General features: G+C 43.1%; 1 protein-coding gene across 1 annotated transcript in view; it reads right to left on the minus strand.

Moving 5' to 3' along the window:
• Nucleotides 1-18,537, minus strand: part of LOC102040724 (cadherin-4) — a 412,700-nt gene that overhangs the window by 164,927 nt on the left and 229,236 nt on the right. Inside the window, exon 2 of the mRNA XM_031059080.1 lies at nt 2,850-3,073. Coding sequence (XP_030914940.1) covers nt 2,850-3,073 — 224 coding nt within the window. The remainder of the gene's footprint in view (nt 1-2,849; nt 3,074-18,537) is intronic.

Raw genomic sequence — 18,537 nt, forward strand, 5'->3', positions numbered from 1 at the left:
AATTTCAGTCAAACACGCTGCGACAAGAAAGGATCACAGATCCAAAGGATCATTTATTGCTGGATAAATCCTCTGTGCTCTCCTGGAAAGGAGCCCACTGTCCCACTGTGCAGGCAGGCTCACTCCTGGCCCCACAGAATCTCAGCCAGCATCCCAAAACCATTGCTTTCTCCCATAACATTTGTTCTGTATTATAACCTCCACAATAAACCAAATGTCTAATAATGGCCGTTCTAGGAGGACTGGTTTTGATGCAGTTTTAATCCCTGGATAATCATGAACTAAATTCTGATTTATCCTTTCAGAGGGGGTTCTGAGGAGCAGCAAGGCCCCTGTCATGAGGGACTGCCCTCACTGAGGGCCATTGCTCATTGCTCCAAGGTAAAAGGACTTTTTTTGTGCTGTAGGTGCCAACAAACAGTGATCAGCAGGTGCAGTAACTGAATTTCATGCCAATTATTTATAATGTCTGGGAATTGTTCAGCATTTTCGCAAAATCAGTCACAAATTTACAAAGTAAAATGGAAATAAATGGATGCACCAGAAGAAAACTGGTCTCCCTCCCTCGCTCAGGTCACCTCCTCCTTTCTCTCTCACAATTGCCATCTCTATATCCTGAGTATAACAAAACAATCTGAAATGTCTTTAAAAAGAAAAAATATATATATAGTTTCGCTTGAGTCATATTATTCTACACAAAACCAAATGTGAAATCTGCCTCTAGTAAAAGCCACAAAACATATAAGGGTCACGGCCTGAAACATATTGAACTGGATATTGTAAGGTTTGGGGCTCTTTTTTTCTGCATAAACACTATTATTTTTTAAAATAATCTCATAATCATATTTATTTCTTTAGTAAACAATGGATTATTTTGCTTGCAAAAACCACAGGCATTTAAATAAAATACAAGTCAGATGCCTGCTATAGGGACCCACAATAAAACTGCTCATGACCTTGTCATTTGTCTTGTTTTCTGTATTTTTCCAGCCTCAAACTACACACTAATAAGGCTTTTAGAAAGGAGGGATATGAATTTTAAGAAGCTTAGCTCTCTGTTTTCAACCAGAGTTCAGATTACATTAACATTAGATGAATTTCCAACCAAACATTCTACTAAAACAGAAATGTGTGCTTATTCAGGTTTTTTTTCTGCTACACTGAGAAGAAATTTAAAGCAGCATGTAAGACATCTTACTTTGTTCCTTCAATATTTAATTACTTTTAGAAGGAAGCAGTATTTCTTTGGTTAGAAATGGCAAATCGAGTTGACGATAACAAACAGGGTTTAATTACATCTTCCACAAGCTCAAGCTCTACTGAACAGCAGAAGAAGTTTATTCATATGACTCTAAGCCCTGCAAAACCTCAGGGGTCAGCCCACTGGGCAAGTGAGAGATTTAAGCCTGTCCAAGTTTTTCCTTTTTGTCTCAAATGTGGCAAAAGCTCTCCCAAACAGCACAGAGTTACACGGTGGAATTCTAACAACTTGCACAGGAATTCTCTCCTTCTTTCCCCACCCTGCCCTGCACTCTGTCCAAGCACTACAGACAGGATGGCAGCAGAAGCCAGTCTTGTTGTTTGGACCATTAGTGGTTAATGGTTAATTAATCCAAATTACAGCCACGGCCACGACACCCCACCTGTCCCTGGAGGAGCCACGGCTGCCCCCAGGACACACACACACCTTCATCCTTACCCTGCTGGTCCTCAAGATCCAGCAATAAACCAGGCTCTTGGAAACAATTCCCTGCCAAATCCTGCCCAAATGCCACCACCCAACCAGCCCAGCCCTGCACTGTTTGAGCCAGCACCAGAGATAACTGATAACTGAAGATAACTGCATTTACTCCATGCAGAGAAAGATCTTCAGCCCAGACTAGCAGTGAAAACGAAAATGTGAACTGCTGCTGCCAGAACTTATATGGAAGACGTGGGAAAGCGACAGCTGCTCCAGGGGCAGAGCAGAAATGTGTTTTCCTGGAGCAGCCCCCAGCTGCAGTGGCTCTGTGCAGCCCACCAGCAGATTTTCACTGAAGGAACACTGCTTTCAGACTGCAGGGCAGGGACAGAGCCCTCCTGCCTTTCAGCAGCGTGTATGGAGCTAAAGCAGAGAGAAACCATCTGTACCCTGCTGCCTGCAAGGCTGGCTCTGGCTTTTCCCCGCCGGGCTGGGCGAGGGGAGCTGCTGGCACTGAGCGCAGGGGACGTTTGGCACCGCGCGCTCCGCTGCCCGCCCCGTGTGTCAGCACGTGGCCCTTATCAGGCAGCAGCAACGCTCCCCGTCCTTGCAAGGGAAGGAACGAGCCCAAATCTCCCCTCTGGAAGCTGCAGGGCCATGCAGATTGCTCGCAAGAGTGACTCTGAAAACCGGGGAGATGAGGAGCAGGGCAGAGCTGCCAGTGTGCGATTGCGCTGTCACAAAAGAAATCTGAGCTTAAAACCATCAGGAAGATGGTTAGTTTTGACTCTTCACCCTTCATCTCCTGGTTTGACTTGGGAGTCAAGAGAGATTATCAGCCATGAGGTGCAAACATGATGTACATGATGTACGGAGTATGACAGAGACAAGTGGTCACTTAAAAACACAGAAGTATGAACTTAGAGAACACCTCACTCACTGGAGACCTTAAATAATTTCTGTCAAAGAGGTTCAAGGATCATTTGCAAAGAATTTGATGCTGCTCATGGTATCTCCTACCTGGACACTTCCTTATGGTAGGAATTGATATTGCTCGTGGTATCTCCTACCTGGACACTTCCTTATGAAGCACAGACCAGACAACACAAACACTTTGGGGCAAAGGAAGAACAAAGCAAGAAAAAGAGTTTTAAAAAAAACCTCTTACCTTGTGTCCGTTGTGCTGGGACTTGTCTGCCACCAGAAACCTGACCATGGCCTCCCATCTGCCCAGGGTCTGGGGGTCCCAGGCAGTCACCACCAGGATCAGCTGCTTGGAGGGCACCTGCAGGTGGTGGGCGGCGAACAGGGTCCCGTCCGCCCTCACCTTGAAGTCCAGGCTGTTGGTTTCGTACCGCACGCCCTTGTTGCCAGCACAGTTATTAAATTTTACTAGAACGGAGAGGAAGAGATGGGAGAAATGTGTGAGATTGGCGTGATAAGGAAAGCAATCAAATACAAGTTTCAGACATTTAATTTTCACTGATGTCTTCTATATCTCTAATAACCATCAAGGAAATGATTTAACTGTTTCTTCGACCTTTCAGGAGTGCTCTTGTGCTTTATCTCTGTTCCCCAGGGAAGAAGTTGTAAGCCATTTTTAAAGTATTTGATACAGTTTCATTAGATCTCAAACACAGCTGTTCCCCATTTGTACAAGTGGATTTCTCCCTTGTTGCCATTATCTTTTAAATTCAACTGGAGTCTATTACCCACGCTGTGGGTATTTTTTTTTCAGGAAATGTTCTCCATTTCCCTAACCCTTCAATAACCTACTTACCAGATAGGCTATTTGCACATTCTTAACTGAAATTCAAAAGCCCATAACAATTCCATTATCAGAAATATAAAAACAACAAAAAAATTTAACACAGAAATAAAAGTTGAAGCCATTCTGGAACATGCATCTGCTGCTGGAACTGGACCCCCTGTCCTGAGCTGCATTCCCACCTTGGCCAACCCGTCACATGTTACAGCTACTGCAAAAAGGAACTGTAAAACTGTGCTTCATAAACCACAACGTGTCATTTGAAAGCCTACTTTGTCAGATCAAAGCCCCCCAGTTGCTGATATTTCTATTTTCGCCTTTTTTTTGGTCAAAGTCTTTCACAGTCTAGTTTGAAAACTATTTTTATTGGCATTATGAAACATGTCACATATATTAGACCAGGAAAAAACCTCAACCCTATTATGTGACAGCATTGACAAATCGGATAGAAATGGAACCTGCAGCTAATAACACAGGAAACCAAACACTTTCTGCCATTTCAGTAATCCACGGGGCGGAACACACATGTGGTGAAGGAAAACAGATTGTACCCGTACAAACATCTCAAGTGAGTGAGGGGGGATGCACAGCGCTCCAGCTCGGATTGCTAGACAGGTTCCCATGCTGAGATGCTCCAGCCTGCCTGGAGAGGAGGAGAACCTGCTGGGCCAGCTCTGGTGGGCTTGAGCAGACACTTAATTCCTGCAGAAGAGGGGCTGGGGCAGATGGGTTGACCCAGGCTGGCTGTGGTGATGGGATGCAGGGCACTCCAGGGAGAGGAGCTTCTGGGACAGCTGTACCCCAGCTGCCCCTTTCCCCCTGTACCAACCACAGCTTTGCAGCCCTGCTCTGAGCTGAATCAAGCACTAATTTGGATATAAATTTTAAAATAACTCAACCATGGCACAGGTGAAAGAAAAAAGCAGCCAGGAAATGGCTTAACCCATTTGGTTAAAGTCCCCAGGCACATCAAAGTAGGGAGAAATGAGGAGCAGACTATGGCAGAGGAGGGGAAAATCCTTCCCCTCCTTCACCAACGTGCACCCCTCAATAACTGGGGTGCTGTGATTGTGTCATATCTGTACATCTACAAAGGCTTTCTGCGCTGTGTGTTTATTTAGACCACACTGGTACATTTTTATGTGTGTGGTGGGAAGTGTTACCAAATGCTGCAGCAACTGCTGGGCACAAACAGCAAATGTCACACATTGATTTATAAAAAAATAAGATGGATAAAGTTATCTGGTACATAAAAACTACCTGAAAGGCCTGGATGAGGGTTTGCTGCGACCTACAAGAACTGGGACAATCCCAGAGACCTGTGAGGGGAGATTCCCTGGACCTCTGGGACCACCCTGCTGGGAGATCACCTTAATCTCTCCTGAATTTTACAAATCTCCCCTGCATTGACAGCTACAATAAATACGTGTGAACATATCAAGTGCATCTTCACTTCTAAATGTTATTTATTTTCAGCTCAACACCATGGTCACTGTCAGGAACCTGGCACATCAGCTGCTGTATTGCTGCACCCCTCTGCAGTGTGATGGTCACATAAAACTCAAGTTCCATCCCTGTTCCCCAAGTACCCACGTATCACTCACTGAAAGACACTTAAAGAAGAAAGGAGTGATAATGACTGCACATTAAAAAACATTTCAGAGTTTACTTTGATTTTACTGAGATTAAAAGAAAGCCCTACAGTAGTCTGAGAGGAAAAAAAACCACCAACCTTTCTGTATGTGTATGCAGTGATTTCAGTATTCAAAGTACTTAAACATCTGCTTAAGACCCAGCTCGTGGCTCCAAGATGCTGCTCTGGTGTCATATGTCACTGTGTCGACTTTTATGCTCCATTATCTAAAAATGGCTACCTCGTAGACAAAGTCCCTCTGTGACTTGCTAATTACTTCCATTAGTTTAAAACAAACTTGACTAGAGACAGAGAAAACCCTGAGAGAAATCGTCTGATTCTTTTTTCCTTTTTTTTTCAAACAAGCATCTTCTCTGCCCCACATTGCTTCTCTCAGGTAGCACAGGTAGGTGAATGCTCAGCATGGGATTAGCACAGCCAGCTCCTCTCCTAAGAGCCTTTAGGAACTGCAGAAAAGGCTTCAAGGGCACAAAGATTGCAGAGTTTTCAGTCACTCTGCACAGCAGCAATGGCCCTGGCTCACCTGGGCAGCTCTGCAGGAGATTCCAGCCCCACAGGGATGACCCTGCTTGGCTCTGGCAGAGACAGAAGCTGCTCACACACAGCAAACACACTGGAAATGCAGCAGAGCTGAGCTGCTCCCAATTCCATCACAGGGAAGGGCAAAGCTCAGTGCTGGGCTTGGCAGTGCTGGGTGAACAGTTGGACCCAATGGTCTTGGAGGTGTTTCCGAACCCAAATGATTCTGTGATTGGAAATCCTAAATCATCCTCTTTGCTGCCCTTTGAAAATGGGTCCTTGGGATGTTACAAGACTGCTGAGCTGCACTGGTTTATATATATATACATATACACACACACACATATATATATATATATGTACACACACACACAAAGATCCACAAAATCTATAAACCTCATTTATATATATTTATATATAAAATACTTTTCCCAAATATATGTGCACAGGCTTAGGGGGAAAAAAAAAATCAAGCTATTGTTCTATAATAAATAGCATAGCTCAAGGAAAGGAAATCTCATCCATAATTTCAAATTCTAACTGTTACCCCTAGTCTTTGCTCTTGTGGAGACAGAAATTAAAATTTCATTCAATGGCAGACAACTTTCACCTTTTTTCCTCCTTTTTCTCCCTTAGAAATCTCTACGTGTATGTAATTTGCAGTTGATGCAACTTTTGACTTTCAAATAATGGAAAAAATAAATAAACAACCGTTGGCTGTGTTTACTAGTCTTAAAACTCTCTGTGGACACAAATCAATCCTTCTTTGACCAGTCTGAAGACTAAAGAACACTGCACGAATTTAACATTCAAAAGCTGCAGCATCAGTAATTAGGATTTTGGATAAACAGCAAAGTCACACATCTATCATTTTTACAGGATGGTAAAAAAAAAAACCCCAACTTTAAAAAAAAAATACACTGGAAAAATGTTCAGTGAAGCTTATCGAAAGCTTATGCTGAAAACAACATCTAATACCTGATGAAAGGAAAACCAAGAAGGCACCCTCATTAGCAAGCTTTTAGGTTTAACCCTTTACCCTCATCATTTTTAATTGCTTCTCTATGAAAGGAGGAAGTACAACAATTTGATAAGCTGAAACAGGTACTGAGTGATGGGCAGAGAAGCTGCAGGAGTCTGCAGCAAACTGCTGGGCATCTGAGAAAAAAAATAGGTATTTTACTTCAAAAAAGACACAGGGTAAAAAAAAAAAATTCAACAAGTTTTGCATTGTTCCCTTTTATTATTTAGCTTGTTAAGCTGGCTGGACAGAGTCAAATGATCAAGCCAGGATCTTGAAAGATGTACGAATACACTGAACTTCTTGCCCCTCAAATGTCTGAGAGAAATACTGAATTTAATAGGACTATAAATGGTATAAACCAAAGAATTCGCTTTTAGCCTTATCCTTCTGGATTTTCCTTTGACTTCTCCTAGTCCATTAAAAAGTGCCCCCTCTGGCAAGCAGCACAGGGCTGGCAGAGCAGGAGGGATAATACTCGTTTATTAGGATAAACCCCCTGGCAGGACATCATCCCACAGTTCAGGATATGGGTCCCTTCAGGACTCTGTTTTTCACCGTGGTTTTGAGGATTATCTCTGCAAAAGATGTTTCTTGCCTGATGAACTTTAAAGCAGCAAACACACAGCGCCATTTCCAGCAGGATCCATCTGCTTTTCAAGTTGTGTCTCTTGACCAGCTCCCTTGCACCCGGTGCACTGTGATAAATCTAAGCTGCCAAATCCCCCCCTCACCCCTTCTGTGAACATCATTAAGGTGAGGATGGCTTAACTGCAACCTTTGGGATTTTCAGATGTCTGGGTAACCTGCAGAGTCCTCACCATGCACGGAAATGTCTCTCCTGTGTGATCATGAGCAAATCACTTGAATTCCTGCCCTGGCACTTCTGGCCTGATGCTCCCAAATGTCTGCACTCATCCATCTCCTCTGGCTTCTGCAGGGGGTTTAGTCCTGGCCAGCACTCCCTGAGTGTCACCACACCAGAAATTAAAAAATGCCAAACGTGTCCTGTGTGGAGAGGCTCCTGTTGCCTAAGAACTGAAACCATTCAGTTAACCACAAAAATGCATGGGCACATTACAGCCTCACAAAGTGATTTCTCCATTAAGTGCTAATGTGAAGCAGAGCGTGCTGTGCCTTGTTGGGAAGCTGCATTTATTGGGCAAAGTAAGTATGCAGCATAAAATTTTACACGGCCACGTTTTTGAGGCATCCTTCTTTACGTTTGTGCAATCCCTCTGTGAGTCTGTGAGAAAAGTGTTTTACAGCAGTGGGAACCAACTGCAGCTGAGTGAATTCCCCATGGCCATGCTGGGAACTTGGAGCAAAGCTGGGACGTGAGTCCTGGAATTCAAACTGCCAGGAAACTGCCTCCATCACCCAGATACAAGTGAACAAGGCAGAAAAATTAGAAAGATGGACTTTCAAAAAGCAAACAGAGCAGATCCTTCTCCCTACAAACTACTGGGCATTTCCAGATTAGTGCAGGGTGAAAAACTTAAGGGATGTCACACAAATTATTACAATTGTTGTGTGAAATGGAGTCCCATGAGCATGTGTACATACACAGTGGAATTATTCTGTGACTGAAAGATCTTGTTTACAAAAGGCAAATGCTGAGATGGAGGCAAGAGGACTGTAATAGAATTAGAGAGTCACGAAGGTTGAAGAGACCTCTAAGATCACAGAGTCCAGCCCTTAACCCAACCCTGGCAGGTCCACCCCTAAACCATGTCCCCAGGTGCCACATCTACATGTTATTTGAGCACTTCCAGGGATGGTGCTTCCATCACTTCCCTGGGCTCCTGTTCTACTGCTTGACAACCCTTTCAATGAAGACATTTTTTCTCACATCTAACCTAACCCTCCCCTGGTGCAACTTGAGGCTGTTCCCTCTTGTCTTATCTTGTCCTATTTTGTTTCTCTGTATTAAAAGGATGGATGCATCCAGGTACCACAGGCATTTTAAGCACTCTGGAACAACTCAGAGATGGCGTTTCAGTGTTTTGTGGAAATTAAAACTGACTTGAGCCATTACACTTACACACAGTGCTACATCTAAGCCTGGACTCCTGTGTCTATCCCACCCCTGCTTACAGTAAATCCCACACTATCATACCATACACAGCCAGATTTGCTTCCTGCAGTTCATTAAATGCTCAGAGCCCTTCTCCTTCTCTACAAGAAAAACAACACATAAATAGGAAAAAATGATGGCTGTAAAACCTGACGGAGACAATGTGTAATTTTTATCTTCTCATTACTAATTTTATAGGTTACATTTTCCACCACGTCCCCATAAAGGATATCACACTAATAAACTCTTAGTGTCTTTATTTAATATTTATAGCACCGTGGGAGAACCAAACTCTTCTGGTAAAAGGTAAAAACAGCAATTCAAACAGCTGCTTCAAAGACTAATAAACACATCCCCAGTGATTGAGTTTAAGAGTATACAGTTTAAAAAATGCTTTGATGCAAAAAAAATGGTAGGAAATAAATGGATGGATCTTGGTTGGTATATGAATGTATACGAAAATGTGCATTCTCACACCCTCAGCTTCACAAAGCATTGATTATTCATTAAATGTTCTTGGAGTAAAAAACAAATATAATGAATGAGTTTGGAGAATTAATGAACTATCCCACAGTCTATCATCTGCTGAAAACATTTAGCATGATTTAGCATGTTCTTAATGTTATTTTCTTGCAATTAATAGCACAGAAATCTGCTGCAGTTCTACCCATTTCTCAAATCTCAGGTCAATGTGAAACATTACATCCCATTTTCCAGTGCATTATTTATGATCTCTGAGCTATGACTGCTAATATTTGCCTTACTGGAATAATAGTAAATTACCATAACAATTTACCATATGTAATTATGTTAAACAAAATCTTTCTTTATTTATCTTCTTGTAATCTTCAGTTACAGGGAATCCTCCTATTCAGACTATGCAATAATACAACATTCATGACATTCCCAACCTATTACATGCTTGTTGGAAATGACTCCACGTGCCACTCAACTGGTGACACTTTGGAATCAGCAAAGGAGCAGCAATCTGCCTCCAGCAGGAACTCAGATAGATTTCAAAAGGGACACAGAAGCATTTTATGTTTAAAGGCACATTTTGAATTTGCCCTCTTTAAGTTGCAAAGCTCAACCCCCTCCACGATCAAATGTGGGGTTTAGGCACGCACCACTGAATTCCTGACTGCCTCACGGTCACCTGCAGCTGTTTTGCTTCCACAAAGCCAGGACTGTAGGTTTTATGGGGAAAATGGCAAGGCTTTTTTGTGCACAAGTCATTTAAAAAAAAAAAATATATATATAAAAAATACTTCTGTGGGCTTGATGGAACTACATGGAAAAGTCATCTTTTCATTTCCAGAGCCACCTAAATACTTTCAACACGTTTTCCAGCTTTATATTCACTTTTATCAGCTCTTGCTTACAGAGAATTTCTGTTTCCATGGCTAGAGAAAAAGAAAAGGAACAATACAATTCAACAGACAAATCGGGATCCTTTAAAAAGTCATTCTGTCACGTGTGCAGTCAGCCAGGAGCAATGAGGAGTTAAGGGTACATTAAAAAAATCTAAATCCCATTCAAACAAAACAAAAATCTAAATCCCAGACACTGAGTGTCTCTTTCATATTCCCACCTGTGCTATTTTTCATTTACTGGAAGCCAATTCAACTAAAATACATGTTTTTAAGGAAGAAAAAAATGGAGAAGTATATTTCACTTTTGGTTTGGAATTGGAGGGGAGTACAGACCCCTGGAGAGAAGGACTATAGAACATGATAGAAAAGATGAATCACTCTGGCAACAGCCAGCCAGCCATTAATTTTCAGCCAGCCAGGAGTTGGTCCAATTAAGCCAGGCTCCTTTCTCTACATTAACATGCTTTACTCAGTTTTTTTCTGAAGCTAAAACATCAGCTCGAGACCCCAAAGGCTTTTCTATTTAGGATCAATCAATCTACCTTGCTGCACTGTAAAACATACACTGTCAGCTCCGAGGCGAGCTCAAAAAAAGAGCAATGGTAGAAAAATTTGATAAATCGACATGTTCTGGCACTTAGTAGAGGGATTCTTCCTACACTGTCACTTATTTTTATCTGATTAGAAACAAGTATTAGTAAAGGGAATATTCCCTTCTATTCTCTTTCTGGTATTTAGCATTAAGAGGAGTCTTTTTATCCCCGATTTTCTACATTTTATCCAGCAGATTCCTGCCAGAAAGGCACAGAGGTACTACCCAGATTTCAAAGGGCAGTGAGTCTGAATTGGATTTGCAGGATGTGGACTCACATTCAAGCGTTTTCTTCGGCACAGAAACATGAACCTGCATCTATTGGTGCTCATGTTAAAGACATTTTTCACTGCTTTCACATTTTCGTGCTCAGGGCTTTACTGTGAGTATGCAACCTCACCTCTGGGTTTCCAGCACCTGCTTTGGCAAGGACTGCTTTATTTGGGATTTCACTGCCCATTTGAGATCCACTCTCTCTCCCTTACTGGGGCATCTCAGGAATGGTTAATTAATACACGAGCCAGGGCCTGATGACAGAGGCAAGGACACTTACAAGCTCTGAAGTTCTCTGCTGGGATAATTTGGAAGCTTGCCCTTTTCTTTGGTAAACACCACAGTGACTCTGCTGTTGGTTTCCATGTTGTTCTCAGCATCTTTACCTTTGGATAAAAACCTTTCCTAGCAGTTTAAGCATGACAACCCTGCTCTGCTTTTAGCAGCAATGTAGACAGAAAGCCACTGGGATGTGCAGCTGATGGTCCAGCTCCAGATTAAAAGGCAAATAAAGAGAAGCCTGGTTTGGGTAATCCTGCCAATACCAACTGCACCACACTTTGTGGCAGATGCTGAGACTTTGCAGGCAACCATTTTTATTCTTTGCTCTTTAAATTCCACACGTCTGTAGGATGGTACTGAGATTCACTATGGCACTAATGAGATCATTTTGCAATTAAAGGCTAAGTAGAAACAAACCTCTCACCACTCTACAGGAGAGTTTGGGTTCTCTGATTAAGCAGCAGTAAATAAACCTGATTCACTCTTGGTCCTGGTGCACACCAGAGATTAACTCTCCAAACAAGATGGACTGATTGACCCCATGGATTAATCAATGAGTTTCCCAGCTTCAGAGCAAAGTGCAAGTTGTGGGAGTTACCTGCAGCAGGATATGTTCTAATTATTATTACCAGCACAGAGCACATAAATCCCAGGGCGCTTTATTTGGAGGTTTTTCTCTTAGCACTAATGATCTCCACAACACTCTCATGTTTGTCAAACTACCTATGTGGGAAAAGACTTTAAACACCCCTGTGCATTTCTTGAGGAAGAACTGCAAGTTTTATGGAAGCTTGGTGTGATAATTATAAAGGGTGGAGTCTGTGTGATGGTAGGGCAATCTCTAGGCTGTAACAGCTGCTTGCCCATCACTCCTGTGGGCAGGAGCATCCCTGGAAGGAGCTATTGGGAGGCTGGGACTGTGCTGGAGACAATCCCCATGTGAGCAGAGAGCCCAGCCCTGCTGGTACAGGAACATCCCAGTACTGGGAGCACTGGTGGGAAGTGGGAAGGACACACAGCTCCTGCACAGCCACCCCTGCCAGCCCCACCTGCCCCACTGCCAGCGACCTGCTGCCCTTGGGGGGTTTTCCTCTCTGTCACAGATCTCTTTTCAACTTGCCAGAAGTGTATTAGGAAGGCATCGGGAGCTGCAGGAAGATTTTTAGTGAGGAAAAAACCAAAGTGAACAGAGGCCATTTGCAGCCTAGGAAAAGAAGTTGAAAGAGATGCTCCAACTCTGCAGCTGTGTCAGACGGCCTCAGGCTTCTCTCTCCTCACACTCTTCAAACAAACAAACTCTCAGCACCTAGAAACAGAGGCTGCAGATGTCAGAGGAAAAAAAATCAGACACACCAGTAAAGACACTGAACTCCTTACGGACTTGACTTGTGTGTAAACACTGACAACTTTGGGGCTGAGTGTTCTCATCTTCCTCAGCCTGGCTTGAGTGTGAACGGCTGCTGATCCAGGCAGTCACATCCCAATGCAGTAAATGAACAGATGTTTCAGGCAAGAATATTAGAAATGGAAGACTTTGTTACCTGAAAGAGTCAAGGCAGGGTATCTATATTTAACTTGTAGCTGCTGTGCACCTCTGCTCTTCTGCCTGCACAAAAAGCAGCAGCAGTCCTTTACCTTCAGCTATAACCTACACAAGTCTGCAGGTTTCAAGAAAAATTACTTTTATGTAGAATAAAACACTGTTTGGTTCCTGGTGGGCTCAAGTGCTTTGACATTTGGACAAATTCAGCGAGTTTTATTTACAGATGGAGGCTCTGGGTTCTGTGTCTGGCACAGGAGGAGAACAAGTGGCCCTGATGCCCAAACTGCACTTGTGGGGGTAACAAACCCTGGCCAGTGTCAGAGCTGCCAGGCTGCAGAGAGCCAGGGGATCCTGCCCTGGAGCTGGGCTCCTGTGTACACTGACTCCACAGGAAACTCATCCACAGAGCAGGAAATTAACTGGAAAAGCAAAACCACAATAAAACACAGATCCAGGCAGTCTGGTGTTTGGTCATCACTGGCCCAAGCAGAGCCTCCTGGCCTCTGCAGCCACTCTGGAACATGTCCTGACCACAGCATCCCCACAGCCCCAGAGCTTGGCTGCTGCTGCTGTCACCGATGGAGCCACAGGGATGAGGTTTACTGAAACTTTCCCTTTCCTCTTTTTTATATTCATCTTCTCTGGCCCTTCTTACTTACTGTGGTGTCCAAAAGAAAAGTTGTCCCCTCGCCTGAAGAACAACTTCAAGATTAAACTAGCAACTTTAAATTTCATGGAGCACTTTTGTTGGGCTCAGTCCCTTCAATTAAAACCGAGAGAGACTGAAGCCAGTAAATTAGAGAACGTGACAAATGCAGCACAAAGCACTGAAGATCCCAGAAGGTATCAAATTTAGTGTTAAAGTAAAGAAACAATAGGGAAGTCCAAGACATTTCAGAGTGTAGTGAATCAAATTAAATTGCCTGAAATTCCACATGGAATACATTTGACAAATTTCTTTCCCCCTCTTCAGCTTTCTGTTTGAGATGAACTGTCGTCTGGCAGCTTCAAACGTCTGGCACAGCTTCAGCTTCAGTTTGCTGGGGCTGAATCCAAACACGAACCTGAACTTTACCAGTTCTGCTCTTTTTGTAAACATACTTGCTGTGGCTGCCAAATGCTTTCCAAAAGCACACAAAACCCAGAATCCAAAAGGAAAATATTGTCTTGCCGCAATGAAATTTGCATTTTGCCACCTATGGGCAGCAGCCCGTGTGTGGAGCCGGCGGCCGGGCTGAGCCCACCTGGCCTTGCATTCCTCAGATTTGGAGAGGGAAAGGTGATTTGGGAGCTGATGTGGGAGGGATGAGACTCCCATGCACCCAGCACGAGCCCAGCTCCAGCCACACCAGTGCCAGTGCCACTTCTGCCCACAGGGCTGCAGGGGCAGCAAATAACAACAAAGATAACAATAACAACAATAATAATACAACAATTAGCAGTGGGATTCCTCAGATGAGCTGGGTAAGGCAAGCAGTAAACTGTCATTAAACACGTGCCACTGATAGCAAAGACCAGTTTAGATTCCCCCAGTGAGCAGCCTCAGAACAAATTCATTTTAAGGTAGGGAACTTCAGCAGCGGAAGGGACGGATATAAAGAGGGTTATGATCAAATTGCTCCTGAGAGCAGATAGCATCAGCCTGGATATATCAGATTTTTTTTTCCATTTTGCTTTTAAAACATATTTGGTTTTCCAAAATGCTTACAACACACATGCTGCTTTGATGCAGGATGTGATTCTTCAGCAGCATCCTGCTACCTGCGTGGATTCCCTCTTAAAAACTCTTTCTTTCTCCATTTTAAACCTTCTAAAACACCCAAGCTCCATAAACTATTCAGGTGCAGACAGCTGAACTGAATACATCTTTAGGATGGAGAGCAGCTAATGACAGAAGTGTCTCAGCTCTGGCACAAGACACAAAGGCTAACAGCTTCTGCTGGAAAAGCACATTTTACTGTCCACAAAGTCTCAGCCACGTGGAGTTCCATCACTGCCCAAAATAGACAACATCTGGTTCATACAAACACTGATTTATTGCTTGTCTTCACTCCCCTTGGGTTTTAATTATGAGTAGATCTTGTAACTATTATATTTGTATTTGTTTTATCCACCTAGACATTTTTCTACACTATTAACTACAAAATGAAAGCTCTTTCTAAAAATAGTACAAAAACTTACTTAAAATATGCATATGGCCTTTATTAAAGTAATCCCTGTAATGAATTTTTAGATGAAGTAAAAGCACCACTGAAACCAGTGATTAGCAGGCAAGCCTGCACCTGATTTCATGAACAGTGTAAGATTAAAAAGTTTCTTTTTATAACAATAAACTCCGAGAGAAAAGAAGAGTATAAATATCTGCTGCTCTTAATGCAAACCAGTGTGGTGACAGGCAAAAATCCCTCATTACTGCACCCCTCTCACTACCCCAGGGGCTCTTTGGGGGTGTGGAGCAGTTCCCGTGGCCAGGTGTCCTCATTTTAAAGCATCTCCATGGGGTGGCACTTCCTCAGCAGATGGGACAGATCCATACTGCACCTGAAGAATAAAACACTGTTCCTCCCCTGGGTAACAGTCAGGAATGCAATTGTTCAAAGCCATCATAGCCAGAGTTTTTTGGCCTAAATTTTCTGTTGTTTTGGGTTTGTTTTTTTTTTTTCTCTCATAATATTCTTAAACTTTCTGGGAATAAGCTGATTCAGAAATTACTTTTTAATTTCTATTGTTGAACAACTACCATCACAACACAGAGTGCAATAAATGAATAAATAAATAAATAAACACCACTTGCAATCTTCAACTTTCTCTGCCTCTACATCACCCATAAAAATTAATTCTGTAGAAAATAAAAGAATTAAAAAAGGACATGACAAACCCAACCAGCTTTTCTCCCCGACTTACAAAAAAGGCTGGAAACTATTTCTGGAAATGTCCTAATGTTTCTATTGTATGACTGAGGCTTTTGAAAATGTTTATTTGTCCTACACAGACCCTCCAGAAGGACCAGCAGATCTCATCTCTGCCAGCCCAACACACCCACTGGGCAGCTCAGGCCCATTCAGGCAGAACCCTGTCCCACTCATGGCACAGCTTTGGGAATATGATGAGAAATTGCCCCAGATGTCTGAACTGCTGAAATTGGAAGGCAAAAAGGGCCAATAGCTGTGTTTTCCTCCCTCAGTGTCAGCACAGAGCACGACTCGTGTGCTGAACCATCTGCAGACCAACCAACCAACCCTCTAGGCAGAGCAACAAGTACGCAAGAAATATCTTGGCTCCGTATCTGTTTTTTAATTAAAAAGTTTTGCATGTAAACAGATACCTTCTCTTATTCCAAATCCACACTGACATCCACTACTTATCATTCTGAGGTGACTGCTAGGGGAAGCATGATTAAAAAATCCCAAATTCCATGGAAGTGATCTCAGAGCTGCCCATCATCAGGCCGCCTGCTCCCCTTCCACACCAGCTCAACTGTGAGAGCCTGCAGCTGAAAACAAAAAGTCGGGCCATTTGAAGAGATAAAAGTCAGTTACGAGGGCTGTAATTTCATTTTTTTGTTTACTGATTGATGGGTTGAAAAAGAAACACCGACTGGTTGGTATCTTTGAAAGGTTAGACAAATGTGATGAATGGTATCAAAAGAAATCCTACCAGATCTCAACCCCCACTTCTTTTAGAGCTACACAGATATCAGAGCTGGGCTGGATGGGGTTTTTTGAGCAAGCTGGGAGGCGTCTCTGCTCAGGGCAGTGGGATTGGAATGAGGTGATCTTGAAAATCCCTGTGCAGATGTGAAGGGCACCAGCCCCACGAGGACACAGCCCCGGCTCCTGTGTCCTTTCCCAGCACAGGGAGCAGCACTTCAACACTTTGCACTCACACATTTGCAGTTTTTTCCAGAGCAGGCCTCAGTAAGGACTGTCAGCTACCACTGTCAGTGATGTCTAGCTCAATGTAAACACTTTGTTAGGAACGTGATGAAATTACACCCTCAGGTTTATTTTAAATACTAAAATAAGTCTTGGCACAGAACAAGTACGCACTCATTTGTGCTGCAGTGCTATGACCACAAGTTTTAATTTTTGCTGTTTAATTATTCATCCTGGATCAGGTCTCAAATTAAGCTAATATGCAAAGATGAGGGAGAATGGGCACTTGTTTATCTCAGTTTCTTCCAATTAATTCAAGTTGTTCAGTAATCACATTACTTTTCTACAATGTGATAAGGAAGAAAAAAATGACCAGCAGCCATCCAAAGAACAAAACAAGATTCTCTTTACATAAAAAGCAGGATATTCTACAAAATTTACTTGCATGAATAAACTCCAATAAACCAATTAAAATACTCATTTATAGGGATGGCTCATATTATTGACTCAGCCTACAAGAGAGATTTTTCTTCTTTTTTGCCTTTAATGTTTACAATATTACCAGTGAATTGACCTCCTAACAGATTATATGATGGAGACTGGCAAAGGTTTCCTGAAACTGTCCTGGAAATATGAAATTGTCCTAAATTTCCCTCTTGTTCTATGGGGGCAGTGGCAATAAATGGTACATCAAGCAGCAATTTCATGTCTATGAACTGGTGCTATACTTGAATTAATCAAAACCAAAGCTTCAAACCCCCCAAATGACTGTTAAAATTAACCATCTACTACCTTTTTTTCAACAGAAAACTTGCAAAAAGTTGAAGTAAGAAACAAAAAAGTATTATTCAGTCCATAATTCATACAGTTTTAATGGTATTTCTGACCTTTAAAGCAAAAAGCATGAATAGCTCACCCAGACCATTGGGCAAATAGAAAAAGTAACACGAAAAGCCAGCAAAGAAAAGAGAAACTACTCACAAGGAATCCTCTGCAGCTCCAATACAACAACATTTCTACTCCATGAAATATAAAATGCCATTAAAAATTCACCAGCCACTCTCAATCTATCTCACAGCAGGTCATTACATGGAAGAGGGGACAGACATTGAGCTCCACTGAATCCCAACCAGCCGCACCAATCCTGACCTGTACCTGTCACTTTAACATTTTCCTGAATGTCTATAAAAGACCAAACAAAAATGAGGAAATCTTTGTGTTGAACCTGCCTGCCACAGGCAAGTCCCTTGTCTCTGCAGCACTGTCCCTGTGGATTCACCTCCCAGAACACCATGGACATTGATCCCACGTGGTGAGGATGAGGTCCTGGCAGTGCCCAGGGAGGGAGGCTGGGATGGGCACAGGGCTGACATGGTCCCTCTGTGCCAGGACACCTGCCTGGCACCCACCTGCAGCTCCCTTGGCTTGAAAACCACAGCTCTGCTCCAGCAGCACAGGGACTGGAGCTGGGAGAGGGGAAGGTACAGGGCACCAATGCAGCCACCTGGGCAAGACCCACCCAAGCAGCAGCTTCAGAGTGAAAATTACAGCCTGTCTTGTTTAAAACACTGTGCTTAGGCAGCCATTTGGGGACCTGTGCCCACAACATGCCCCTGTGGAGGGGGATTTTATATTCCCTCCCTACCCTGCTGTTTCTGGATGCTTTAGGAGCAAAGCACCAATATCCTGTTCAGCTCTGCTCAGCTGTGCAGGAGGAATCAGTGAGGGATGGCTCTGCTGCTCATCCCCACGCCTCATCCTCGTGTGGCACTGCTGATTTTTGGCAGTGATTGATGACTTGCACTAAACCCCTGTTACCAGGAACCAAATGGGTTTTTCTTCATGAGCTGCCCATTATCAGGCAAACTTCATGAGCTTT

Source organism: Geospiza fortis, unplaced genomic scaffold, assembly GCF_000277835.1.
Source record: "Geospiza fortis unplaced genomic scaffold, GeoFor_1.0 scaffold361, whole genome shotgun sequence".
Taxonomy (NCBI): Eukaryota; Metazoa; Chordata; class Aves; order Passeriformes; family Thraupidae; genus Geospiza; species Geospiza fortis.